General features: G+C 62.2%; 3 protein-coding genes and 1 long non-coding RNA gene across 10 annotated transcripts; 2 read left to right on the top strand and 2 right to left on the bottom strand.

Moving 5' to 3' along the window:
• Window positions 1-4,724: 4,724 nt before the first annotated feature.
• On the bottom strand, window positions 4,725-6,652 carry LOC126040815 (uncharacterized). Of its 2 annotated transcripts, XR_007506719.1 has the most exons (4): window positions 6,548-6,652; window positions 5,766-5,922; window positions 5,454-5,556; window positions 4,725-5,193 (listed from the first exon to the last, which is right to left on the bottom strand). It is a non-coding gene; the product is annotated as an uncharacterized LOC126040815 (long non-coding RNA). The 2 variants fall into 2 exon arrangements; XR_007506718.1 differs by lacking the exon at window positions 5,454-5,556 and having other exon boundaries at window positions 4,725-5,296.
• Window positions 6,653-7,335: 683 nt separating this feature from the next.
• On the top strand, window positions 7,336-10,151 carry RFC5 (replication factor C subunit 5). Of its 3 annotated transcripts, none has more exons than XM_049805417.1 (11): window positions 7,336-7,394; window positions 7,498-7,562; window positions 7,657-7,793; window positions 7,910-7,989; window positions 8,341-8,414; window positions 8,536-8,695; window positions 8,845-8,926; window positions 9,041-9,170; window positions 9,376-9,453; window positions 9,553-9,607; window positions 9,842-10,145. In XM_049805417.1, the coding sequence occupies exons 1-11, from the start codon at window positions 7,363-7,365 to the stop codon at window positions 9,936-9,938; spliced, it is 990 nt and encodes a 329-aa protein (XP_049661374.1). In that variant the 5' UTR covers window positions 7,336-7,362; the 3' UTR covers window positions 9,939-10,145. The 3 variants fall into 3 exon arrangements, with proteins under 3 accessions (XP_049661374.1, XP_049661373.1, XP_049661375.1); XM_049805418.1 differs by having other exon boundaries at window positions 7,371-7,394; window positions 7,662-7,793; window positions 9,842-10,149; XM_049805416.1 differs by having other exon boundaries at window positions 9,376-9,607; window positions 9,842-10,151.
• Window positions 10,152-11,094: 943 nt separating this feature from the next.
• WSB2 (WD repeat and SOCS box containing 2) lies at window positions 11,095-14,849 on the bottom strand. 4 transcript variants are annotated; one of them, XM_049806556.1, is made up of 9 exons: window positions 14,710-14,849; window positions 14,357-14,528; window positions 14,034-14,272; window positions 13,708-13,839; window positions 13,251-13,351; window positions 12,835-13,007; window positions 12,463-12,591; window positions 11,862-11,969; window positions 11,095-11,645 (listed from the first exon to the last, which is right to left on the bottom strand). In XM_049806556.1, exons 1-9 carry the CDS (start codon window positions 14,723-14,725, stop codon window positions 11,483-11,485), a joined length of 1,233 nt encoding a protein of 410 aa, XP_049662513.1. In that variant the 5' UTR covers window positions 14,726-14,849; the 3' UTR covers window positions 11,095-11,482. The 4 variants fall into 4 exon arrangements, with proteins under 4 accessions (XP_049662513.1, XP_049662514.1, XP_049662515.1 ...); XM_049806557.1 differs by having other exon boundaries at window positions 14,034-14,269; XM_049806559.1 differs by lacking the exon at window positions 11,095-11,645 and adding an exon at window positions 12,050-12,160 and having other exon boundaries at window positions 11,895-11,969.
• Window positions 14,850-17,557: 2,708 nt separating this feature from the next.
• Window positions 17,558-26,453, top strand: RASAL1 (RAS protein activator like 1). Its single transcript, XM_049806376.1, is given in 22 exon segments — window positions 17,558-17,622; window positions 19,175-19,231; window positions 19,322-19,435; window positions 19,541-19,602; window positions 19,702-19,831; window positions 20,678-20,759; window positions 20,840-20,977; window positions 21,266-21,354; window positions 21,488-21,605; window positions 21,698-21,851; window positions 22,060-22,124; window positions 22,265-22,377; window positions 22,575-22,767; window positions 22,856-22,993; window positions 23,735-23,879; window positions 24,130-24,305; window positions 24,395-24,532; window positions 25,258-25,393; window positions 25,484-25,604; window positions 25,717-25,781; window positions 26,195-26,299; window positions 26,302-26,453. Coding segments are annotated over 22 exon segments (2,556 nt in total).
• Window positions 26,454-26,702: the final 249 nt, after the last annotated feature.

Raw genomic sequence — 26,702 nt, 5'->3', positions numbered from 1 at the left:
GCCCAGAGGCCACGGTGACGACCCCACGCTCACACCCAGGCTGCTGGGTAGAAGCCAAAAAAGCCCCCCCAGCCTCACGCGCACCCCTGGATCTCCCATTTCCCAGCGGCCAGAGCCCCTAGAGAACCACAACCCCCCCCCCCACAGGGGATGAACCCCACTCCTCCCTAGCACACTCGGCTATTTTAGGGCTCAGCCCAAGCAGCGGCAGAGGAAAGGGGGTACAGGCAGCACGCGCTGCCCCCCCCCCCAATGCTGGAGCCTTTCCCTTGGAGAAAAGCCTTTTCCTCTGCCGGCTGCTGTGCTTGAGAAGCTTTACGGGAGCTTGGTATATGTATATAAAACATTTTATTTACATATTATGTGTGTGTGTGTGTGTATACATAAAATATATATATAATTTTATATAAAAATATATAAATATATATAATTTTATATATAATTTTTAGATATCTGTCTATAAAAGACACCCAGAGCCAGTCAAGAACGGCTAAGCCTGACCAACAAGCTCAGCAGTTATTCGGGAGAGATGGAACCAGGACAATGCTGCAAGAAACTCCGCCTGTCCCGCTCCCCCAGAGCAAAGCTTCCTCTCACCCTCCTTGGCTTTGGATATTTGACTTTATTCCCAGTCAACGTGCCCATCCCAGTCCACATCAACTCCACGGAGAACACAAGCCAAATGGCTTTATCCATCAAATTAAACTAGCCATGCCTGCAGTGGTCGTCTCGCTTTGAATCAGGATATGGCTAAAAAAGTTTGAAATTTGCTGGGTTTTGCCTTTTTTTAATCAGATGTTTTCATTTCCAGGCTTGCCCCCGTGTTGGGATGACCACACAGGTCCCTTGTCCTCCCTCTCACTAGCAAGCCATTTGCTTCCCTACAAAAACTCTCTTTGAGGGTAGGAAGAAGCAGGTTAGAGGGATTTTACAGAAATTACTGGAATTTTAGCTTGTTGGTGGGTTTTGTGCTGTCCTGCCGGGAAGGGACCCAAAGCTGCAGCCACCCTGGCTCTGCAGAGTGTCCCCAACCCTGACTGTAAGGGGGACTCGGAGGGACTCCCCCCACGATGGAAAACGCCGGCAGCTCCCGGGGTGAGAGCGGGGCAGTGGCCGAGGGCAGGACCCTGCCGGTATCCGCTGCCTCTGGCCAGGGGAGCCTCCGAAGGGGTTGTGGAGGGGTGATAAAGTAGAGGAAAATACATCAAAAGGGTTCAAAAAGCCAATTCTGTAAGAAGAAGAAGAAGAAGATTATAATATAATATAATTCTATAATATAATATAATACCACATAATAGAAATAAAAAGGGGGTGCCAGACTACCATACCCAAACAGAAGAGAATAATATGATATAATATAATATAATATAATATAATATAATATAATATAATATAAATTAAAAGGGAATGCCAGACTACCATACCCAAACTGAACAGAATAACAGAATAATATAGTATAATATAGTATAGCATAACATAATACAATATAATATAAATAAAAAGGGGATGCCAGGCTGAACTGCACAGAGCTGTTACCTTCTGCTCCATGTGTTTGGATCAGGCTGGGACTCACTCGGGCACTTTGCAAATCACAGCGGGACCAGGCGGTGAAAACCCACCTGAGCGACAGAGCGGGCAGCTGGAAGGAAAAACCTGGTGCGATTTCATAATACAGAGGATCCCATTTTTGCTGGGCTGCGTTCTCTGTTTTGTTCTTAATTTCACATGCATATAGATACAGGTATAGATATTTATATGTTTCAACTGGGTGTTTTAGCTGGGGTGAATGGGAGGTAGCAGCACTGCAGCAGCTGGGTTGCACTGGTGGGCACTGGTGGGCACTGGTGCAGCCCCAGGGGCTGTGGGGGTCCCAGGGGAGAAGCTTCCTCCCACTCTTCTGGCTTTTCCTCCAGGAAGAAGGAAGCGGAGCCCTGCGGAAAGGCCGACATTTGCTCGACTGCTGCGGCAGGCGCGTGGGGAAGGCAGCAATCGCCAGATATTTAACTATCACCCGTGTTGGAAATGCGATGCAAATCCTGCCATTAACTGGAGCACAGGACAAAAAAAAAAAAAAAAAAAAAACCTACCACGCTGGACATTTTCTCTCCTGATGGCTTCTGGGGTTAATCAAGTCGTTCAATAACCAAACCAGAGATAAGAGGGCAAGGCACTCTCTGTACTCAGCACATTTGCAACAACAGATTATTTTTTAACCTGAAACATCCAAGCTACCAGGCCAGCCATTTCTGGGTCCGCTGTTCCCAGATCCAATTACAAGGGAGGGAAAGATGGGATGGTACCTAGAGGAGAGAGGATGCCGAGAGCGCCAGCTCAAATTTGGGGTGCTGGGGAGCAAGCGGGTCCCCCTTGGTATCCTTTGCCCATGCTGCTGCCCTCCCTCCCCACAATGCCGACAGCTTCCAGTGCAAAAAGAATTCCCACAATCCTAGTATCTGTCCTTCAAAATAAATAAATAAAATAAAGCAAAAGAAAATAAAGCAAAATAAAGCAAAGCAAAATAAAGCAAAAGAATTCCCACAATCCCAGTATCTGTCCTTCAAAACAAATAAATAAAATAAAGGAAAATAAAGCAAAGGAAAATAAAGCAAAGGAAAATAAAGCAAAGGAAAATAAAGCAAAGGAAAAAAATAAAGCAAAGGAAAATAAAGCAAAATAAAGCAAAAGAAAATATAGCAAAAGAAAATAAAGCAAAACAAAACAAAATAATGCAAGCAGGGAGACTCCACTGGGGAAAAAAAACCCAAAACCAAACCAAAACCACCAGCAGCAGAAGACCTGCAGTGATTCCAGGCGTATGCTGAACCTCACGCTCCCCAAAAAAACCTATTGCAGCCGGTGGGACAACTCACATCCTTGGAGCTGAGCTGGGCTGGCCCAGCCCGTGGTGTGAAAGGCGGATGCACGTCACGGACGGCGGGAACAGCCCCGAGATCAATAAGAAAATCTGTGGGTTTCTATTCTACAGCCTCGGACAGCTTGAATAATTCATTTCCTTTCTTATCAGCCGCCTGGATTTCGTACGCAGCCTAGCTGTGTGCGTTGTTACTCAGCAACATTAACTACTCCATTTCTTAAACGTGAGTTGGTTTTGGCACAATCAGTTCGTATAGAATGTATCTTGTGATGACTTAATTCACCTTTGTTGGTTTTCTTGCACGTCTGTGAGCGTGAAGCTATGGAAAGTCTCTTGAAACCAGGTTCATTTTCACACGGCGCCTAACGAGGAGGATGCTCTGCCGGCACGCGGCATCCAGCCGGGAAAGGAGAGGGCATCCCCTCGGCACGGCTGGCTCATCAGGAGAACCCAGCCAAATCCCCCCTCGTGAAACCAACCCTTCACTGGCTTGTGCATCCCCGCAGCATCACACGAAGCTTTTCCCACCAAATCCCCCCCCCAAAACGACCCTACGAGGCTTTTACGTGCCATTGACCATCGGCCATGAGTGCTAAATCGTTGCTCTGGCTTCTTGCTGACCCCTTAAATTCAGGGTTGTCTCCGTTCCTCCCAGAGGCCGGGTGCCACTCCACGTGTGAGGAGTCTTTCTGCTATTAGCATTTTTATTTCTTTATTATTAATGTGCCAAACAGCATCTCCACCTCCGTGCTGGATGGGTCCAGCTCTTGGACTTTGCCTCCTGAGGAGCCCCCATTTCTCTTCCCTGCGAAAGAGCATCTGCCGCCATCCTCTCTGCCACCATCTACCTGGAATTCCCTCGTCCTCTTCCGAAGGGATGTGCCTGATGCCTCAGGGCTGTTAACGAACCTATCGACAGAGTTATAAATTTCTAGCACCATCTACCAAGTCGGATGCGACCTACCAGTCCTTCACCCAAGAGATATAACAGGTAAATAAGCCAAGACAGACAGCTCAGACACTGGTTAATAATTCAGCCGGTCCTAACGATGCAGAATCATTGCAGGGGGGATGCACTCATCAATTATAATGATAGTAAGCAATGACCAATTTAAAAAAAAAAAAATCTTTAAAGCAATCTGGTCAAAAAAGAGGTGAAATTGCTCATGAGAGACATCACCGTGGATTTGAGCGTGCACACCGGCCGCAGGCAGAAGAATTTGCCTGCCCCTCCAAAGATTTTGCCTGGTCTGGAGCTCAAGATTTATTAATGATGGGGCACAATGGGGGAGAAAAACCCAGGAAAAATCCATTTTGAAGGGCAAGAGCCTGCCCCCAGGCAAAGGCAGATGCGAGGAGAGAAGAGCAGCTCTGGACTTGCTACGTAGGGGAGAAGCCCAAGCCCGTCAGGGCTCCAGGTCGCACCTTTCAGCGGGTGTCCGGGTGCTCGGGAAGGACCTCGCAGCTCCTCGCCTGCCATCGGAAGGGCCGTCTGTCACGGCCGTCACGCGCCCAGAGGAATGGCTGAGGTTTGCTGAGCTCAGCTTTGAGCTCCTGCTTTCCTTCATGGGGCTGGGGGGAAAAAAATAAAGGAAAAAAAAAAACAGGAAAGCAGCTGCCCTCTGGCAGCTTTTTGGGTTTCTACAGGATTCGACCTGGAGCTCTTGATGTTTTCCCTTCCCTTCCCTTGCCAGCAAAAGGATTTCCCCCTGATTTTTTTTTCTCCCTCCCAATATACTCCCCATCATGTCTACTTCCTAACAGATCTCTTCCCATCACCTCTCCGCCTGCACTTTCCCAGCCAGAGCCCCTCACCGCAGCCCGGCTTTCCTTTCTCCATCCATGGCACGTCAACGGGAGCAGCGCCTGAACATCCCCGCCAGCCAGCTTAGGCTGTTTTTCCCTCTAAGCCAGTTTTCTAAGGAGGCTCCAGCCGTTTGCCAGAGCCCAGCGTGAAATAGCATGGACGCCTCTTCCTCTGGAGGCAACTCTGGAAAGAAAAGGCCGTATCCAGCACCTCCAGGAATAGCCGGGAGCCACCCAGCCCCCGGCAGAGACACCCCCGTTACTCAGCCAAGAGCTTTGGCAGCACAGGGGACAGGAGACGGGGCTGATTTTTCAAGTTAGTCAACCAGAAAAAAAAAAGAGACCTGCAAAACTTCGGGCTGCTCTCATGCACCGGGAAGCGCTCGCCCCAAAAGCACGCCCACAATCTTACTTTAGCAATTCCTGGTACCGTGCTCTCCCCAGGAGCGTCCCCACAACCTTGCTTTAGCAACTCCCAGCACCCCGCTCTCCCCAAAATCACGGCCGCAAACCTGCTTTAGCATTTCCCAGTGCTGCCCTCTCCCCAAAACCATGCCCACAACTTCACTTCAGCAACTCCCAGTGCCACAGTCTCTCCAAAACCATGCCTGCAGCCTCGCTTTACCAAATCCCAGTGCCGTGCTCTCCCCAAAACCATGCCCACAACTTTGCTTTAGCAATGCCCAGTGCCACGCCATCCCCAAAACCATGCCCGCAACTACAATTTACCAATTCCCAGCGCCCCGCTCTCCCCAAAATCACATCTGCAAACCTGCTTTAGCATTTCCCAGTGCTGCCCTCTCCCCAAAACCATGCCCACAGCTTCACTCCAGCAACTCCCAGTGCCACAGTCTCTCCAAAACCATGCCTGCAGCCTCGCTTTAGCAACTCCCAGTGCTGTGCTCTCCCCAAAACCATGCCCACCACTACAATTTAGCAATGCCCAGTGCCATTGCCCTGCTGGAGAACACAAGTGTGACCTTGCGTTGGTGAACACCAGCACCGCGCTCTCCCCAAAACCATGCCCACAACTTCACTTTAGCAACTCCCAGTGCCACACTCTCCCCAAAACCATACCCACAACTTTGCTTTAGCAATTCCCAGTGCTGTGCTCTCCCCAAAAACCATGCCCGCAACTACAATTTAGCAATTCCCAGTGCCGTGCTCTCCCCAAAACCATGCCCACAACTTTGCTTTAGCATTTCCCAGTCCCATGCCCTCCCCGAGAGCACAAGCATGACCTTGCTTCGGTGAATGCCAGCACCGCACTCTCCCCAAAACCATGCCCACAACTATAATTTAGCAATCCCCGGTGCCGCACTCTCCCCAAAACCATGTCTACAACTTCACTCCAGCAACTCCCAGTGCCACAGTCTCTCCAAAACCATGCCTGCAGCCTTGCTTTACCAAATCCCAGTGCCATGCTCTCCCCAAAACCATGCCCACAACTTTGCTTTAGCAATGCCCAGTGCTACGGCATCGCCAAAACCATGCCCGCAACTACAATTTACCAATTCCCAGTGCCGTGCTCTCCCCAAAATCACGCCCACAACTTTGCTTTAGCAATGCCCAGTGCCACACCGTCCCCAAAACCATGCCCGCAACTACAATTTACCAATTCCCAGCGCCCCGCTCTCCCCAAAATCACATCTGCAAATCTGCTTTAGCATTTCCCAGTGCTGCCCTCTCCCCAAAACCATGCCCACAGCTTCACTCCAGCAACTCCCAGTGCCACAGTCTCTCCAAAACCATGCCTGCAGCCTCGCTTTACCAAATCCCAGTGCTGTGCTCTCCCCAAAACCATGCCCACCACTACAATTTAGCAATGCCCAGTGCCATTGCCCTGCTGGAGAACACAAGTGTGACCTTGCGTTGGTGAACACCAGCACCGCGCTCTCCCCAAAACCATGCCCACAACTTCACTTTAGCAACTCCCAGTGCCACACTCTCCCCAAAACCATACCCACAACTTTGCTTTAGCAATTCCCAGTGCTGTGCTCTCCCCAAAAAACATGCCCGCAACTTCACTTTAGCAATTCCCAGTGCCGTGCTCTCCCCAAAACCATGCCCACAACTTTGCTTTAGCATTTCCCAGTCCCATGCCCTCCCCGAGAGCACAAGCATGACCTTGCTTTGATGAATGCCAGCACCGCACTCTCCCCAAAACCATGCCCACAACTATAATTTAGCAATCCCCGGTGCCGCACTCTCCCCAAAACCATGTCTACAACTTCACTCCAGCAACTCCCAGTGCCACAGTCTCTCCAAAACCATGCCTGCAGCCTTGCTTTACCAATTCCCAGTGCCGTGCTCTCCCCAAAATCACGCCCACAACTTTGCTTTAGCAATGCCCAGTGCCACACCGTCCCCAAAACCATGCCCGCAACTACAATTTACCAATTCCCAGCGCCCCGCTCTCCCCAAAATCACATCTGCAAACCTGCTTTAGCATTTCCCAGTGCTGCCCTCTCCCCAAAAACCGAGCCCACAACGACAATTTAGCACCTCCCAGCGCTGTGCCCCCCCCCCCAGTCCTTCCTCCCCAGTACAAGCACCGCCTCGCATCGCCAACCACCACCAATGCGTGGGGACGGGGCGGAGCGGGGCGGGGGGGGCGGCCGTACGGCCGCCCCCCCCGCCCCGCTCCGCCCCGTCCCCACGATCTCGCGAGGCGGCGGAAGATGGCGCGGGCCGGTGGCGGGAATCTGCCGTGGTACAACCGGGAACGGAGCGGGGGGGGGGGGGGGGGGGTAAAGCGGCGGGCGCTGTCCCGACCTGACACCCCCCCCCCCCCCGCCGCGCTGTCTCCGGTGCAGGGTGGAGAAGTACCGGCCGCAGACGCTGTCCGAGCTGGTGTCTCACGGGGATATCCTCAGCACCGGTAAGGAACCCCCCCCATCTTAACCCCCCCACTGCCACAACACTACCGGGGGGTACCGGGTGTCCCCACCCCATGCCCGTTATCCTTTTTCCAGTGCAGCGGTTCATCAGCGAAGATCGGCTCCCGCATCTTCTTCTTTACGGTCCTCCCGGTACCGGCAAGACCTCGACCATCCTCGCCTGCGCCAGGCAGCTCTACCGGGAGCGGGAGTTTGGTTCCATGGTGCTGGAGGTAAGTGGGGATGGGGTGGGGATGGGTGATGGTTGGGGGTGTCCCCCCCAACCCCTGGGTGCATCCTCAGGCAAGGATGCGGATCCACGCCGCGGATCCACGCCGTCTCCCTCCAGCTCAACGCCTCCGATGACCGGGGGATCGACATCGTCCGAGGGCCCATCCTGAGCTTCGCCAGCACCAGGACCATCTTTAAGTAAGTGGCAGGTCTGCGCTTCCCAAAACTCCCCGTCCCTTCGTCACACACACACCCCCCCGCCACTGACACAGCCTGCCCCAGTGCTCGGCTTGGGTGGTGGGTTGGGGGGAGCTTCTGGGGTGGGAAGTGTGCCGGAGCGGATGGGAAGGAGTCAGGGGTGCCCTCCAAGCAGGGAGGATGAGGGTGGTAACGATGAGCGATAAAGATGCTGGTCTGGAGGGGAAAGGAGGGGTCCCTGGGAGCGCTCGTGGCAGTCAGGCTGGGAATAAGCATCCCCCCGCTTCCCCTTCTCCAGCACCAACCCAGCAGCCGGGACCAAAGCCACCCCCTTTCTTCTCCCTTTTTAAGGAAAGGCTTCAAGCTCGTCATCCTGGATGAAGCCGACGCCATGACCCAGGATGCTCAGAACGCCCTGAGGCGAGGTGAGGGGCGCTGGGGACCCCACGCCCCTGGCACCCCGTCAGCCTTTCCCAGTCCGGCGCGGGGCGGGAGCCTGTACGAGGCAGCAGACGAGGACCAGTCTCTCCTCCCTCCCCTTTGCAGTGATCGAGAAGTTCACCGAAAACACCCGCTTTTGCCTCATCTGCAACTACCTCTCCAAGATCATCCCCGCCCTGCAGTCCCGCTGCACGCGCTTCCGCTTCGGCCCCCTCACCCCGGAGCTGATGGTCCCCCGGCTGCGGCACGTCATACAGGAGGAGGGGTGAGCCGGGGGGGGCTCCACAGCATCCTCCGTGCCCCCTTTTTCCCCGTTCCCCTACAGGAGGAAGAGCAGCGGGGCTTGGTTTTCCATGGTTGTCTTCCCCTCCGGCAGCGCTGCCTCCCTCTGCAGCCTCAGGTCTTGTTTTCCAGGGTGGATGTGACCGAGGATGGGATGAAGGCTCTGGTGACCCTCTCCAGCGGTGACATGCGCAGAGCCCTCAATATCTTGCAGGTACGGACCCGGAGGGCGACCGCTCTCCCCTCGTGTAAGACAGCAGAGGTCCTGGAGGGTTCGGTGGAGGAAGGGCTGAGGTCTTCATCCCTCCTCCACCCTCCTCTTCCTCAGAGCACCACCATGGCCTTCGGGAAAGTGACAGAGGAGAACGTCTACACCTGCACGGGACACCCCCTCAAGTCTGACATCGCCAACATCCTCGACTGGATGCTGAACCAGGACTTTTCCACCGCCTATCGCAGTATCCTTTTCCCTCCGCTGGCCCTGGGGTGTAATCTCCGCTGCTATAAATCCTCCTCTTTGCCGGGGCTTCCCATCCTGTGACCTGCTCCGCCTGGGGTGGGTGCTGCTCACTGGGGAGGGTCCTTGGGGTTGTCGCGGGGATGAGGAGTGGGATATTGCACGGGAAGGCCTGGAAGAAAGCCCTTCACTTGCTCTCGTCTCAGAAATCACAGAGCTGAAGACGCTGAAGGGCTTGGCCCTGCAGGACATCCTCACTGAGATCCATCTCTTTGTGCACAGAGGTAGGGGCTTGCGGGGCCGGCTCCCGGCTGACCCTGGGAAGGCCAACCATCATCCCCCCCCAGGCCGCACTGACACAAACCATCTCCTTCTCTCCACAGTTGACTTCCCACCCTCAATCCGCATCCAGCTGCTGATCAAAATGGCAGACATCGAGTAAGTGTCTGCTCACCCCTGCCCAGTGCCCCAAAACACCCCGGCTGGGGGGGCTGCCAGCGTGCCCACCCCACGGGGGTCACCGCTATTGCACTGTGCCGGGTCCTGGCAGCCGGTGGGCACCGCTGGCAGATGCCCGCGGCTCCTGTGCATCCATCCTAGCCAGGGCCATTACACTGCCGGGACGTGGACGCTGGTGTAAACATCCGAACCTGCCCTTGCCCCCTGCTCCAGGTACCGGCTAGCTGCGGGGACCAGTGAGAAGATTCAGCTGAGCTCCCTCATCGCGGCTTTCCAAGTCACCAGGGACCTGATCGTGGCCGAAGCCTGAGTCCTGCTGGGTGGATCCTTGCTTGCAGAAGCTGGAAGGGACTGTCAGCCCCATGCCCGGAGCTGCTCCCTGCAGCCGTTTCCTTTTCGCAAGCCTTGAGCCCGCAGCAGGGGCGAGAGAGTCGGACAGTGTTGTTTCTGAGCTTCGGTGGGAAATACAGATGCCTCTAAAGCCCAGCAGGTTGCACTTGTCTTTTCTTTTTCCTCCTGTACAGCAAGGACCGAAGGGAGGTGGTCGAGGCTCACCCCCTGCCCCATTGCAAAGGCATCGCACCCACACAGGCTGAAAACCAGCTTGCAAAACCTCCGTTCCTTGTGGGGCAGAGCTGCCCCGGGTGCTCACACGTGGCTTGTGCCACCCCGTTGCTTGTGCAGCTGAGCGGGGCAGCCACGCACTGCAAGCTGCGCAGGGACAGCGTGGTTTCTTGCAGTGACGTCCCTGTTACGAGAGGGAACGTAGTTGTGGGTCACAGCCGTACAGGTTAGGGAAACGCCAGCTTTCTGCATTCAGCTGGTCGCAAGGGAAAACATCCTGGGGAGCAGTTTAGAGGAGACATTCCCTGGCTTCCCCATCGGTGAGGGTTGCAGCCTTGGGCTCGTGCACAGACTGAGCTCTCTGGCATGCAGGGGACTCAAAGCACGTGCCGTCACTCCAGACACCAGCTAAGCTGGAGGGAGACAAAAACACGAGACCGCTTCATGCACCGCATGTCTGGACATCAGGCTGCTCGAGTGCAGAGCTCCAGCGGGGAGAAGAAGCAACAGAGGAATGGGAGCTGGGGGGTGCATGAAGCCCCGTGTCCCACCTTCATGGTGGACCGATCCTCCCTAGCACCCACCGCTGAACGCTTACTGGTCTGCTGTGCTTCAGAGCCAAGTGAGCACTCGCTGCTGCCATGGCAGGAGGCCTGGAGGCCCTGGGCCCCAGCCCACTGGAGCCTGCCCTGCCAGGTATCCCCAGGTCACCTCTACGAGCCAAGAGGAAAGGCGTGAGGAATAATTTTTTATTCTGTCATCGCTGTCGTCTAGTCCACAGAGACCTGCTCGGTTTTATCCATCTCGTGCCCAGACCGGGAGAGTGGCAGAGCGCGCAAACCTCTGGGAACTAAGGTACAGTACGAGCCAGTCCCGGTGAGGGTCAGTTTTGTCAGGGCCGGTTGTAGCACCGTATTCGTACAAATGACAAAAGCTCCACTCAGACTGCGGCTGCTGACCTTCAACCCACAACATTGCACTTGGAGGCAAAAGCACCTGACCCAAAACTTGCAGATAGCAGGGGGACAGGGGGACCCGTGTCCCCTGCGGGGCCACCACAGCTGTGCCCCTTGCCCTCTGCATGCATTTTTCTGGGTTCTAGTATTATTATACCGAAAAATCCCTCCATGTTCACAGACACAGCCCCAAAACAAGGGGAGTAGCAATCCTCCTGCCCCACGGCTCACGAATCAGCGAGACGTCGTTGCTGTGGTGCCTCCTCTAACCCAGGCTGAGCCACACCGCCGGGCAGAGGGCTCTCGCTTCTGTGCCTCCACTTTCCGTGCTGCCTTAAAAGGTCCGGTAAGTAAGGAATTCCTTCAGCTTCCTGGGAATGGGGAGTGCGAGGACCTGATATGTCGTCAGAAAGGTACGCAGAGCTTTGCGACACAAGTGCTTTAGTGACGAGAGGACCCTTGGAGCGGTCCAGAATTGGACGTGGCCATCTCTGGTCCTGCAACGAGACCCAAACGAGCCATGAGCACAGGGCAGAGAGACCCTAGAAAGCTCAATTATCCCCAAATACCCTCAGCTCGCAGCAACCACATGTTCCCCAGCCCAGGAAACGAGCCCATACCCTCAGGGAAGCCCAGAATTTGCTGAGCAAACGCAGAGCTGCAGGAGGAGGAAGCAGCCTGCGTTTCTCTGCTCTGCTTTCCTGCATACGCACCCTGTGGCAATGAAACCGCCATGTGGAAAGTACATGCAGCACAGGCCGTTGGTCATGGGAGCAAATGCAACCGGAGACCGCAGCTCCAAAGCCCAGATCCTCAGGAGCCTAAGGAGAAAGGGAGGGGACACGATGCCAGGCCCACATCCACGCAGCCCCTGCAGCTAAAATAAAGCCTCTGGGTTCACCTGAATGCATGCAAACTCTGGAGTAGGATTTTCTTCCCATGGGCTTAGAGCATCCCAGGAGTGTCACAACACGGCAGCAAAGCGGGAGGCACTGTCCCCTGTAGAGCTGAGCTGGATGCAGACAGAGCTAGTGACTGTGCTGAGGGGCACAGTGAGGGCAGCACAGCACGCAGGAGGACACGGGCCCTGGCTCATCGCTCAGAGGGACGACAGGGCCCTGACCTTGTTAGCCCTTGCCACAGCCAAGCTGCGGTGTCCCAGGCAGCCTGCCCTTTCCCCTTACGCCAGGCACTGGTGGGGACCTGGCAGGCGAGGTTTGCTCCCCACTGGCACATCCTGAGCTCCTGGTTCGTTTTGGTGGTGTCCTCCTGGGACCCTCGTGTCACTGGAGGTCCCCAAGGGGGTTCACTCACCTGTCGTCCGCCACCGTGGCCAGGTAGAGGCCCTCAGGGGAGAAGCAGACTGAGCGCAGGGAGCTGGTGTGGACTTCGCTGCTGTGGACTTCGCTGCTGTAGTCCAGCGCCGAGTGCAGGGGGACGTGGCTGCCGATGCGGAGAAAAAGACCAGTGTCAGCCCCAGGCTGCTGTAAGCCCCATCCCCAGTGCTCCAGGGCTGACAGAGGGGCCAAACCCATTAAGTCAGGGCTCCCCTTCAGCCGCTGGACAGAGTGGAGAGCTGCTGGCTGTGCCCACCTAGAAGGGAAGGCCACGCTCAGCCCCAGCAAACCCCCACAGCATTGCTCTGTCCCCCTTCCACGGTCCCTCACCGGCCCCCTGGCTCCATACCGAAGCGTCCTCAGCTGCTCCCCAGTGTAGGGGTCCCACATGATGACACAGGCATCATAGGAGGCGGTGACGAGAAGCGCTGAGTCCGGCGAGAAGTCGCACGACACCACACTGCTCTGGTGCCCCTCCAGCCTCCGGATGAGGGTGTAGGACCGCATGCTCCACAGCAGCGCCTGCAGGACACGGGCAGGGGCTGAGGCTGGGAGCATCCCCAGGGTGGGAGGGGAGAAGCATCTCCCCCTTGGGCTCTGGTGCCAGCTCCTCCATGTGAACCAGAACGGCTGAGGAGCAAGGGTGGCTCTGGCCGGGCCCCTTCTCATAGGGGTGCTTCTCGCATGGGGGGGGGGGACACGGAGGGCCAAGGGGAGCACTGGATTCAGCGGGACACAGGATGGCTCCCATCCTGCAGGACTCACCGACTTCTCTCCGGCAGCGGAGCAGAGCATGCTGCAGTCTGGAGAGATGGAGCAGCAGTAGACCCACTGCACGTGGCCCGACAGCACCTGGACCTGCCGCCCTGGGGACGGCAGATATGCGAGTCACGAGAGGGAAGGGGGAGAGGCAGCGCCGGCTTTGCCCCCGCTCTCCCCTCCCTTTCCTGAGAGGGAACGCACATAGGGCTGGGGGGTTCCCCATGGCAGATCCCAAGCTCTGTCTACTTGCAACTCCCTCCTGCACCTCCCAGGGCCCACCTGGAAGGGGATGGCTCTGCTCCATGTCGCAGGACTCCCCGCTTCTGCCTTGAATACTGTCCCGAAGATCCTCTCCCACCATCTCCCCTACCAGGGTGGGTTTCTCCCCGCTCTCTCCCACAGCAGGGCCCAGCCTCAGCTGGGGTGCCCCAGCATCGGGGACATCCCCGCATGCTCCTACCATCTCTGCTCAGGTCCCAGACACGCAAGGTCTTGTCCCGCGAAGCCGACACAAGGATGAGGCTTCCGTTGGGAGCGAAGCTCAGATCTCTGACAACATCCTGGTGCCCCAAGAGGCTGAAGAGGAGGTGTCCTGCGCAAAAAGAGTGGCTGTGCTCGGCGCCCTGGGAACGAGGCGGTGCCCCTCATGCGCAGGCAGCCCCGCTTGGGACAGGGCTCACCCCTGGGAAGCATTTGGGGAAGGATGGAGACGGGATCCCCCTTCCGAGGGGGAGCAAAGGGAGAGAAACCAGCCTGAAGCCACGACAGAGGGTGAGGGCCGCTCACCTGTCTGCACCTCCCAGACCTTGATCTGCCCGTCGTTGAGCCCGGTGGCCAGGATCAGGCAGGGAAGACCCACGGCGCAGGCAGGGTCCGTCTCGCCCCCCTCGGCCGCCGGAGGCCAGGCGCTGAAGGCCAGGCCCCACACGATCTGCCCGCACTCCAGCGTCTTCTCCTTGGCCGCCCCTCGGCTCCTCGCCTCCGCTTTGCTCCCCCGGCTCTTGCGCTCCGAGGTTTTGCAGCTGCTGGGAGAAAGGAGGGACGCACGTTTAACCCAAACCCCGGGCTGGGGTCCTCCGTGTACCCCCAAATCCATCCCAAATACTCACAGCTCGGCCTCCTCCAGGGGCCAGGGGATCAGCTTGACCACGCAGTGTCCCTGCGACCAGGCGAACCAGGCACCGTCGGGGGAGAAGGCCACGCTCCATGTCTCGCAGCTGGATTTCCAGTCGTAGCGCTGGGGACGGCCCGGCTTCAGCTCCGCCAGCAGGACCGGCTCCTCTGGGCGGCGGGACGGCCACGTTACCCCCTCGCTGGCCCGGGCCTCACTCTCCCCGCTCCTCCCGCCCTTCCCGGGAGGGGATTTTTGAGGGGGAAAGGGGGGTTTACCCTCTTCCCCGACCCTCAGCGAGGCGGCCCCGGCCGCTCATCCACCCACCCGCCCGCCCGCCCTCCGCCTCACCTCCGCTCGGCTTCATGGCGGCCTCCGCCCGGCCACGGCAAGGCCCCGCCGGGCCTCCGCCGGCCCAGGCCCAGGCCCAGGGTGGCGGTAGCGGCGGCGGCGGCGCGGTGAGGGGAGCCCCGCTGCCGCCTCCTCCTTCCTCCGCCTTCCTCCTCCTCCTCCTCCTCCGGCGGCACCGCCCCGGCGCGGCCCGGCCGCGGCTTGGGCCTGGGCAAACAAAGCGCCGAGCCCCGGCCTCCGCTGTGTGGGGACGCCTCGGCCACCCCGTCCCCGTCCCCGTCCCCGCCGTGTCCGTCCTTCCCCGCCGCTGCTGGGGGGCTGGCGGCAGCACCCGCAGGCCCTCTGTCTGCAGTCCGGCGTGGGGACCCCCGGACACGGCACCCACGCGGGGACACCCCCCCGGCAGAGGAACCCCAAGGACCCAGCACCTACACAGTGACACCCCCCCCCCCCCCCAGGGACCCAGCACCCACACAGTGACACCCCCCTGGTAGTGACCCCCCAAGGGACCCAGCACCCACACAGTGACACCCCCCTGGCAGTGGAACCCCCCCCCAGGGACCCAGCACCCACATGGTGACACCCCCCCCCCCCCAGTGTCACCCCAAGGACCCAGCACCCACACAGTGACACCCCCCTGGTAGTGACACCCCCCCCCTCCAGGGACCCAGCACCCACCCACACGGTGACACCCCCCCAGCAGTGACCCCCCCCCAGGACCCAGCACCCACACAGTGACACCCCCCTCACAGTGTCACCCCAACGACCCAGCACCCACACAGTGACACCCCCCCAGCAGTGACCCCACTAGGATCCAGCACCCACACAGTGAGACCCCATTCCAGTAGTGACCCCCCCCCAGGACCCAGCACCCACACAGTGACACCCCCTGGTAGTGACCCCCCAAGGGACCCAGCACCCACACGGTGACACCCCCCCAGCAGTGACCCCACTAGGATCCAGCACCCACACAGTGAGACCCCCCCCAGTAGTGACCCCCCCCCCAGAACCCAGCACCTCCACAGTGACACCCCCTGGTAGTGACCCCCCCCAGGGACCCACTACCCACACAGTGACACCCCCCTGGTAGTGACACCCCCCCCCTCCAGGGACCCAGCACCCACCCACACGGTGACACCCCCCCAGCAGTGACCCCACCAGGATCCAGCACCCACACAGTGAGACCCCATTCCAGTAGTGACCACCCCGCAGGACCCAGCACCCACACAGTGACACCCCCCTGGTAGTGACCCCCCAAGGGACCCAGCACCCACACAGTGACACCCCCCTGGCAGTGGAACCCCCCCAGGGACCCAGCACCCATATGGTGACCCCCCCCCTTCACAGTGTCACCCCAAGGACCCAGCACCCACACAGTGACACCCCTCTGGTAGTGACCCCCCTAAGGGACCCAGCACCCACACGGTGACACCCCCCCAGCAGCGACCCCCCCAGGACCCAGCACCCACACAGTGACACCCCCCTCACAGTGTCACCCCAAGGACCCAGCACCCACACGGTGACACCCCCCCCAGCAGTGACCCCACTAGAATCCAGCACCCACACAGTGAGACCCCCCCCAGTAGTGACCCTCCCCCCAGAACCCAGCACCTCCACAGTGACACCCCCTGGTAGTGACCCCCCCCCCAGGGACCCAGCACCCACATGGTGACCCCCCCCTCACAGTGTCACCCCAAGGACCCAGCACCCACACAGTGACACCCCCCTGGTAGTGACCCCCCCCAAAGGGACCCACTACCCACACGGTGACACCCCCATGGCAGTTGCACCCCCTCAGGGACCCACCACCCACACAGTGACACACCCCACATCCCCCCCCCGGCAGTGGCACCCCAAAGACCCCGCACCCACTGGGTGACGCTCGCCCTGGCAATACCTCCCGTGAGTCACCGCAGGAGACATCTGGCCAGTCCACCCCCGCACCCCCCAAATTGGCCATCCCTCCAGCCCCCCCCCAATGCCCCCCGCTATGCCTTGCAGCGAGGGGGGGCCGCCTCCATCTCCCCCCCCGGCTTGGGGTCCCCCATGCAGAGAAGCCGGAGTGCGGGGGGATCCGGGGAGCTGCACCCGCAGGCGCACTGGGATCTGCTGGAGTCTCCCCCAGTCTGGCTCAGCGCTTCCCTTGCAAGGGTGGGGGGGCACCCAGGGGTGGGGGGCAAGGTCCCATGGGTGTCTCTGGTACCGCTGTGCCAGCAGCCCCCCAAGCAGCCTGCTTCTTCCACTGCCCCCCCAACCCCAAGGCCAATGCTCACCCCAGGCTCCCCACCACCACTTTGGGGTACAAGCAGAGCCCCCCCCAGCCTGGGGACGGTCCCTTGTGCCACTCAGCTGTGACGGGCTAGAAGTTGCCCCCCCACACCCCCCCGAGGGCCCAGCGCTCCTTAATGGTCCTGTGCCTCAGTTTCCCCATCGCTAGAACAGGGCCAGGGTGTGGGGACGGACGATGACTTTCCCCACGCTGTGGTACGCAGAGGGGGACGACCCCCAGAGTGAGTTGCCCGTGGCTACCAGCCTGATGCCGGTGGGCCGGTGGGCACGAGGCCAGCCCACCCAAGCTCGCCCACCGCCGCGTGCCCGCGCGCTCCGGCTCGCTTGCTCTCGCCCGTCGTTGCTCCGGCGCAGGTGGGGAGCGAAGCGGCGAGAAAAACAATCGAGAAGAGGAAAAAGGAAGAAGCGACAACGAGAAGCGGGCGAGGAGGAGGAGGAGGAGGACGGTGCTGGCAGCCCCACCGGTGGTGGAGGGTGGGGGGCAGCTCGGGCCACCTCGGGGGCACCCATCGCAGCCCCCCCCGTGGACTTCTAGGTGCCCACCCCGAAGTTCACCGGCATGGCCAAAACCACCTCGCTGCACTGCCGGGTGGTGGAGGGGAAGGACCTGCCCGCCAAGGATGTGTGAGTGGCTCGGGGGGGGGCTCTCGGTCCCCCAATTTCCCCTGGCCCCCCACCCTGGGAGATGTGATGGGGGGGTAGGTGGGACCCCTGGGTGGCTCTGCTCTCTGTGCGTTTTGGGGGGGTCCCTGCTTGCACCCATGCTAGCAGGGACCCATTGCTGCAAAGGGGGGGGTCTGGGGGTGGCAAGGGACTGCCAGCCCCCTCAGCCCCCCCCCCCCCAGATGCGTATGAGCCCCCCAACCCCTTAAGCATCCCTTTGCTGCCCCCCAGCAGGGTGGGCACAGGGTATCCCCCCAAGGCTGTGGGTAGCACTGTGAGGGGCACCCCCACATACCTGCTGGGCATCCGCACCCTTGGGGTGGGGGGACTAAGTGAGGGGGGGGAGTGGGAAGACCCCCAGCCCGCTCCTGCCCCACAGATATGCCTCGGCAGAGCTGGCAGCCCCGGGTTGCTCCGGATGTGCCAGCCTGGCAGTGCCGGCCGCTCCCAGGGCTGGGCAGTCGGGAACGGCTATGGGCAGCGGGACCTCCCTGCCTCAGTTTCCCCACCTGACAGGGGTCATGGTGCTGTGCGAGGTGCCTCGCTTGGGGGGTTTGGGCACCGTGGGGTGATCCAGACCCACCAGGACAGGGATGAGGTGCCCAGTGCCGCTCCCAGCCCCCTCCCCAAACCCAGCTTGGGGCTGCGGAGGGGCTCGGGGTCACCCGCTCCCGTCCGGGCTCTCGAGGGGGAGGGGAGCTGTCAACCCCACAGCGCGCTGCAGAGGTTTGCCCGCCTGTCCCTGCCGGACCTGCCAGGCCGGGGGCTTTGCTCTGCTGGGAGGCATCGAGATACCCCTGGGGATTAACAACGCCGGTTCGTTAGCCAGCATGCAACATCGCCCGCTGAGCCCGCAGCCGGGACCAGCCCGTCTGTCCCCCTGCTCGTCGCTGGGACGGAGGCCGGGGTCACCTCCCTCGCCCCACTTGGGGTCTGGCTCCTTGCCGAAGCACGTCTCGTCATCCCCTGCCTCCAGCAGCTGGGGATTCGGGGCTCCAGCATCGCCCCCGGCACACCATCCCGGGGCTGGCATCCCTCCGTGCTGGTCCGGCTGCCATAAATGAGCGGGGAAGGGGCTTTCCAGGTGGAAGACCCCTGGATCCAGCCCTCATCCCCTCCATCCCATCCTCCCCCACGGAAGGGGTTAAGCTGGGGATGGGCCCTGGGCCAGGCCGGTGTCACCCTGACACTGTGGTTTGCCACAGAAACTCAGGCAGGCTCGGCTGTGCTGCCGGAGACACACGGGGAACCCACGGGTGGGGGGGCACGGGGACACAGGGCGATGGCTCGGGGTGGCCCGCAGTGGGGGCTGGGAAAAGGTGTCCCCGTGCCGATGTCAGCTACGGGGCTGGGCTGAGACCGGACAACTCATCTCACCCCCCGGAGGTCGGTGCTTCGCCGGCGGGGTTTGAAGTGATGCTCAGATCCGGCATCCTGAGCCCCCCCAGTAGGTCATGGGTGGGACCCCCTGGTGGGGGGGGCTTACACCACGCACCCACATCCCCCTGCCCAGGTCCGGCTCCAGCGATCCCTACTGCGTGGTCAAGGTGGACAACGAGGTGGTGGCCAGGTATGGGGGACACCGTGCCACCCCGGGGAGGGGACGCACGGGGATGGGGGCTCTCCCTGCGGGTGCAGCCACCTCCCCCATCACCGGCAGGACGGCCACGGTATGGAAGAGCCTGAACCCTTTTTGGGGTGAGGAGTACACCCTGCGCCTGCCCCGCGGCTTCCGCAGCCTCGCCGTCTACGTGCTGGATGAAGACACCATCGGGTAGGGGGGGACAATGGGGGGCACGGGTGGGCACTGGGGAGCCCCCAAAGGGCTGGCACGTCCCCGTCGGTGGCCTCAGCGCCCGCCACGTCTCTGCCCTCGCAGGCAGGACGACGTTATCGGCAAGGTCTCGCTCAGCCGCCGGCAGATCTCGGCTGAGCCGCGGGGTGAGTGGGGGGCACGGCGCGGGGCTGGGGGTGGGGGGGTGGGGGGGCAGTGGGACCCATCCTGGCACCATGGGGCGCCCACCCCGTCCCCCTCGGCAGGCGTTGACGGCTGGCTCAGCCTGGCGCCCGTGGACCCGGACGAGGAGGTGCAGGGCGAGATCCACCTGGAGCTGCAGGTCCCCGAGCAGGGCCACCCACGGGTGCTGCGCTGCCACCTCATCGAGGCCAGGTGGGGGGGGGGGTGGGGAGGCTGGCACAGCCACCCCCAGGGTCTTATTTTTGGCTGGTGGGGTCTGGGCGGTGGGATAAAGGGAGGTGATGGGGACAGCAGTGGCACGGGGCTCGTCCTCCCCTCTCGGCACCAAGAAGGGGCCTCGCTCTGTCCTGCTTGGGGACATCCATGATGCTGACCCACGTGTCACGATGCCGTGGGGTCTCAGTGGGGAATGAGCTGCCTTGGGCACTGCCAGCCCTGCTCAGGGACGGGGACAGGGGGACAAGGGGCAGAACTGGGTGGCCTAGAGGGCCACGGGGTACCGGGGGACCATCCCCATCCTGGCTCTCCTGCCAGGTTTTTGCCCCTTTAGGCTTCGAAATTGGGGGAAACTGAGGCACGCTCCAGGCTGCCCCTCTGGTGTGCGTGTGCACGCGTGTGCACGCGTGTCTGCATGTGTGCGTGCGTGTGCCCACACACTCGGCTGCCAGACGGCGGGATGCTGGCAGCGGAGCAGGCAGCAGAGGCAGCATCCCGCTGCCATGGCAACCGAAGCGGGTACCAAGGCAACGGGATGGCCATGGGGACAGCCAGGAGGGACAGCAGAGCCCCCCCCTCGCTGTGCCATTTGGCCCCCAGGGATGGGAGGAGGAAGGGATTCAGAGCAGGAGAGCTGGGGAATGGGGACCCGCTCTCACCAGCATCCCCCCCCCCCGCACCTTCTGGTTGCCCCATGGGTGCCTGGTGTGCCCAGGAGAGCTGGGGGAAAAGGGGGGACATGGGGGTGCAGGGACCAGACTGGTGGGGATGGGCTCCCTGCCCACTGCACCCCCACACACACTGACGCCCACCTCCACACAGGGACCTGGCCCCCCGGGACCTCTCGGGCACCTCGGACCCCTTCGCCCGGGTGTCGTGCTGCGGCCACACGTTGGAGACGGCCGTGAGTCAGGGTGCTGGGTGCTGGGACCCAGAGGCTCGGGCACCTTGAACCCCACGGCCACCGGTCCCCGTCCCCGGCAGGTGATTAAGAAAACCCGTTTCCCACGCTGGGACGAGGTGCTGGAGTTCGAGGTGGCGGAGGGCGAGCCGGGGGAGGCCGTGCTGAGCGTGGAGGTGTGGGACTGGGACATCGTGGGCAAGAACGACTTCTTGGGACGGGTGAGGAGCTCCGGGCACAATGGCATGGGGCAGGGGCCTGGGGGGCAATTCTGCACCCCCGTTGTCTCCCCATGCTTGGGGTTCAGGTGACCACAGGTCAGCACCCGTCGGGATGGGCACAGGGGTACGTGCACCCGCTGAGCCGGGGGCAGTGCCATATCCAGACTCCCTGTGTGTCCTGGGTTCTCCCCCGCGAGGAGGCGTCCCCGCTGGTGGAGAAGCGGGGTGCAGCATGGGGTGCTGGTGCATGGTCCCTCCACCTCAGACCCTACCTCTGGCCCCCCCCAGGTCGAGTTTCCCCTGGACACCATCCGCACGGACCCCACCACGGGCTGGTTCCAGCTCCTGCCTTTCCCCAGCACCACCAAGGACCACGGGTGAGAGTGCAGGCAGCAGGGCCAGGCAGCTGCCTGCACCCTGCATGAGCAGCTCCCCAGGCCGGGAAGGAGCTGGGATGATGGAGGGCGGTGGGTGCAGGATCTGGCCGATCCCCTCCCCGTGTCATTGCAGGGGGCAGCTGGGCGCCCTGCGGCTGGCGGTGCGGCTGGTGGAGGACAGGGTCCTGCCCCCCCCATACTACCAGCCCCTCATCCAGCTCCTCACCGAGCCCATCCTCTGCCCGGGCCAGGTGGGTGCTGGGGCTTGGGGGGGACTTTCGGGGGTGGCCGAGGACCAGACCGGCACGGGGGCCTTGCCATGCCCACCCTGCCCTCCCCACAGCCCCCCGCCGGCACGGCCCTGGCCGTACTGGAGGAGGTGACCTCGGGGGAGAGCCGGCAGGACGTGGCCACCAAGCTGGTGAAGATCTTCTTGGGGCAGGGGCTGGCCGTGCCCCTCCTGGACTATCTCACCACCCGCGAGCTGGCCAGGACCAGTAAGTGCCAGGGCTGGGGGCACCACCTGCACCCCCTTCACCCAGGAAAGTGGGTTGTCAGGGTCCCCCCAGACCCTTTATGGGGAGAAGAGTGGGGCCACCAAGGGGAAGGCAGGAAAGGTGCCACGTGTCTGCGAGGTCGGGCACACCAGGGATGGCTAGGGCATCGCCCCGTGCCCACCTCGCCATGACGTCTGCGCTCTTCCAGCGGACCCCAACACCCTCTTCCGATCCAACTCGCTGGCCTCCAAGTCTGTGGAGCAGTTCATGAAGGTGAGCATGGAAGGGGACTCCGGAGGGGTCCCCGCTGCGCCCCTCCCGTGATGGCATCGGGGCACAGAGCCGACTTGCGTCCCAGCAGGGCATCTGGGAACAGTTTGGGGGCAAAGATGGTGACTTCCCATCCTTTGCAGGTGGTGGGGCTGCCTTACCTGCACGAGGTCCTGAAGCCCGCGGTGAATCGCATCTTTGAGGAGAAGAAGTATGTGGAGCTGGACCCCGGCAAGATGGAGCTGAGCCGCAGCAGGCGAGTGCTGGGGGGACGGCTGGGGCGGGGGGACATGGCGCCTGGCATGTCCCAAATCATCCCCATCCCAGTGTCCCCTGCGGGAGGGGGTCACCCATTGCTGCTGAGCCCGTGGGTCACCTCGATGGCTTTTGGCCAACTCGGGGTGGCCCATTCCTGAGCACCGGGTGCCTCCTGACCCGGCGGCGTTCCCGCAGGAGAATCTCCTTCAAGGGGTCCCTGTCGGAGGCGCGGGTGCGGGAGAGCAGCCTGGAGCTGCTGAAGGGTTACCTGGGGGACATCGTCGACGCCATCGTGGGCTCGGTGGAGAAGTGTCCCCTCCTCATGAGGGTGGCCTTCAAGCAGCTCCGCAGGCGGGTGGAGGAGCGGTTCCCCTCGGCGCAGCACGAGGTAGGGCAGGTGGCAGGGCTGGGGCTGGGGGTCCGCACGCCGCCAGGACCACCGGCCTGAGCCCTGAGCTGTCCCTTTCCCTGGCCAGGAGGTGCGGTACTTCTCCATCAGTGGGTTTCTCTTCCTCCGCTTCTTTGCCCCCGCCGTCCTCACCCCGAAACTCTTCAGCCTCCGGGAGCAGCACGCCGATCCCCGCACCGGCCGCACGCTCCTGCTGCTTGCCAAGGTGTGGGGAGCCCGGGGAGGGATGGGGATGCCGGGGAGAGGTGGGGACCTTAGGGAGGGATGGGGACACCGGGAAGGGATGGAGACCCTTGGGGAAGGATGGGAAGCCCAGGAAGGCATGGGGACCCTGGGGGAGTGATGGGGACCCTGGGGAGGGTTGGAGACCCCAGGGAGAGATGGGGACCCCAGGGAGGCACTGGGAACCTGGGGAAGGACAGGGACCCTGGGGAGGCGTGCGGACCCTGGGGAGGGACAGGGATCTCAAGGAGGGATGGGGACTCCAGAGAGTGACCCCAGAAAGGACAGAGACTTCAGGGAGGGATGCGGACCCTCTGAAGAGATGGGGACCCGTAAAGGATGGGGATGCCAGGAAGGGATGGGGACCCCAGAAAGGCAGGGAGATCCAGGGGAGGGATGGCGATCCCAGGGAATGGGAGAGGGCAGAGCCATTCCTGCCCCCCTGCCACATGCCACGGGCTGGCTCCTTCCCACGCCGCTCGAGGCCAGCCCTGCTCGTCACCGGGCCATGCCACCCCACGTCGGACACAGCGCAGGAGCCGGCCTGGGACACCACTTGGGTCCCATCACCCCCCCACCCCCCCAGCCGCTCTGCTTTTCCACTTTCCTCCCCAATTCCCAAGCCCCCAGGGTTCAGGGAAGCAGCAACCCCGGGGTCGCACCCCCCCGTAGCCCCCACGCCAAGTGGGATACGGCAGCCTGAGCCCTTTCCCACGCGGGGCAGGCGCTGCAGAGCATCGGCAACCTGGGGCTGCAGCTGGGGCAGGGCAAGGAGCCGTGGATGGCCCCGCTGCACGCCGTCCTGCTGCCCAGCGTCACCCGTGTCAAAGCCTTCCTGGACAATCTGGTCACGGTGGAGAGTGCCGAGGGTGAGTGGGCACACCGGGCACCGTGGGAGCACTGCTGGTGCCGGGTCTGGCCGTGCCATCACTTGATATCAAGCGGTGCCGTCATCCCTGCTGTGCCCCGCATCCTGGGAGCATCCTCGGGGAGAGGGACCCGCTTGGTGCCACGCGGATGGTGCCAGGATGGCTGGGGACGGGCGTCCAGGGGCTGGGGGAAGCGGTGGCACTTGGGGTGATGCCGCTGCCTCCCTGCCCGGCTGTGCCACGGCCACAGCGGGCGAGGAGCCGGTGCAGCCGGCACTTTTCCGTCCCCCGGCCACCATCAAGGAGGGGTACCTGCACACCCGCACGGCGGGGGGGCCTGCCCTGCTGCCCCGCTTTGCCTTCAAGAAGAGGTATTTCTGGCTCAGCACCGAGGCCCTGACCTACTCCAAGTCCCCCGAGTGGCAGGTGGGTGCTGCCTGTGACCCCCCACCCCACACCGGGTGCCCGGGGAGGGGATGCGGGTGCAGTGAGTTGCGGTGGTTTGGGCTCCCCAGGTGCGCTGCTCCATCCCCGTGCCGTGGATGCGGGCGGTGGAGCGGGTGGACGAGGGCACCTTTCAGCACCCCCACGTCATGCAGATCGTGGCACAGGATGGTGCTGGGCAGCTCCACACCACTTACATCCAGTGCAAGGTGGGTGTCCCCCCACCCCTCCCTGGGCATCCCAGGAATCCCCCACCCCAGCGCCCCGGGAGCTCCCTCCCCGGCACCCAGCTGTGGGGCACCCCTGGATCCCATGGTGACAATGGGAATGGTCCTGGTCCCAAATCCAGCTATACCCAAGCACCAGCTATACTGGGAACACTGGGGGCCCAGCCTTGGTTGGACTGGGGTCAAGGGGGTGTCTGGGCCCTGGCTGTACTGGGGAAATGGGGGCATCCTACCCTGGCTGTACTGGGGTCACTGGGGTACCAGCTCTGGGATACTGGGACCAGTGGGGTATCCAGCCATATCCGTACTGGGGTCACTGAGGTACCAGCTCTGGGATACTGGGACCAGTGGGGTATCCAGCCATATCCGTACTGGGGTCACTGGGGTACCAGCCCTGTCTGTACTGGCATCACTGGGGCCCCAGCCCTATTTGCACTGGGATCACTGGGGTCTCCTGGCTCCTGTGGTGTCTTCTCCTCACCAGGTCCTACCTGGACACCTTTGCCATCAAACTGTCACTCCCAGTCACCTCCCCCTGGTGCCCACCACCATCCCCAGTGCCCACCCGTACCGAGGACACCGTCGGCGTCACCCGTGCCCACCTCCACCCTCCTCCTCCTCCTCCTCCTCCTCCCCACTGACAGTGCCCAGCACAGGGTGCCCGTGGGTACCCAGCGGGATGCCACCCTCCCTCCCTGTCCCCGCAGAGCGCCCACGAGCTGTGGCAGTGGCTCTGGGCGGTGCGGCAGGTCAGCAGCACCAACGAAGCCATGTTGCCCACTTGCCACCCCGGCACCTTCCGTGCCGGCCGCTGGACCTGCTGCCTGCAGCCTGCCTGCACCGGTAAGGCCGGCGGGCAGCCTGGGCCAAGGTTCCCCCCGGGTTAAGGGGTGGGGGGTCCCCCGATACCCCCACCGTGCCTGTCGTTGGCAGCGCCCGGGTGCAGCCGGACCCACAGCACCGTGGTGCTGGGCGAGTGGAGTGACCCCCTGGACCCCGCGGCGGAGGCGCAGACCCTCTACGGGCACCTGCGGCAGGCGGGGGCACGGTTGCGGTGAGGCTGGGGTGGGTGGGTGGGGGGTGCTGGCCCGTGGGCATGGGGGTCCCGGGGGACCCCGGGTGCTGGTGGACAGGGTGGGAGCGTGCTGAGGGTCCCTCTCCTGCAGGGTGGCAGGGGCCGAGGGTGCTGAGGGCAGCACGGCGTCCGAGCCCCCCTGCCCGGGGCAGGCAGGTACGGGCAGCCCTGCTGGGGGGGTCAGGGGGGGTGATGGGGAGCCTGCACCCTGGGGTGCTGCCTGGGGCGGCTGGCACACACATGCACCCCCCTGCACACGCATACACCCCCCCCCCCAATAAACACGGACCCATCCCCACGCACACAATCCCCCCCCCCCCGTGTCCGTGGGGCGTTGGGGGGGGGAGGGGGGCATGGGAGCGTGGGGTGGGGGTGGGGTGGGACTGGCTGGGATGGGGGGAACGAGGTGGGACATAGTGGGATGGGGGGGTGGGATGGGTGCCGGGCGTGGGTGATGAGGGCGTACCCCGAATGGGTGCCGGGGGTGTATCGCGAGTGGGTGCCGGGGGGGGTGGGGGGTCGGTGCCGGGCGGGGTGCTGACCCTCCCCGGGGGGGGGGGGGGGGGCAGGCGGACCCCTCGGGGGGCGGCTGCAGGCGGTGCTGCGGGACCTGGACATCGCCCACGACGCCTTCGCCCGCCGCGACGGCGCCCCGGGGCGGCCCCCGAGCCCCCCCACGGCTCCGAGCCCCCCCACGGCCCCGACCCCCTCCCCGGCCAAGGCTCCCGCCACTTGACCGGCGGCTGGGACTACAACTCCCAGCATGCCCTGCGCCCCTGCGCTCACAGCTCGGTCTGCCCGCGCCGCGGTACCTGCTGGGAGTTGTAGTCCCCCGCCATCCACCCGGCGCCCGTGTCCAGACAGCGGGGCTGGGGCCCCCCAGCACACGCGTGTGCAAACACACCCACCCACCCACACGCTCTCCTCTGTCCACGGGGGGTGCCCCAACACCCCCCCCCCCCAGCCTAGCATCCCCAAAGGGAGTGACACCCACCCTCAGCAGCACCCCACTGGGGGACGGCTCCTGCGGCGATGCCACTCCGTACCCCGGGAAGGTGGGAGGTGCAGGGACTCGAG

The sequence above is a fragment of the Accipiter gentilis genome, chromosome 7 (genome assembly GCF_929443795.1).
Source record: "Accipiter gentilis chromosome 7, bAccGen1.1, whole genome shotgun sequence".
Lineage (NCBI taxonomy): Eukaryota > Metazoa > Chordata > Aves > Accipitriformes > Accipitridae > Astur > Astur gentilis.
This window is presented reverse-complemented; position numbering and strand designations above follow the sequence as displayed.

Excerpts from the sequence above, each read along its gene's own strand:
- RFC5 (XM_049805416.1), top strand. The coding sequence starts at position 7,363 with ATGGCGCGGGCCGGTGGCGGGAATCTGCCGTG. Across the intron at positions 8,415-8,535 it reads TCAGAACGCCCTGAGGCGAG|TGATCGAGAAGTTCACCGAA; the intron begins GTGAGGGGCGCT and ends TCCCCTTTGCAG. Across the intron at positions 8,696-8,844 it reads CACGTCATACAGGAGGAGGG|GGTGGATGTGACCGAGGATG; the intron begins GTGAGCCGGGGG and ends CTTGTTTTCCAG.
- WSB2 (XM_049806556.1), bottom strand. Across the intron at positions 13,008-13,250 it reads CCGCTGCCGGAGAGAAGTCG|GCGCTGCTGTGGAGCATGCG; the intron begins GTGAGTCCTGCA and ends CGTGTCCTGCAG. Across the intron at positions 11,646-11,861 it reads GGCGGTTTCATTGCCACAGG|GACCAGAGATGGCCACGTCC; the intron begins GTGCGTATGCAG and ends GTCTCGTTGCAG.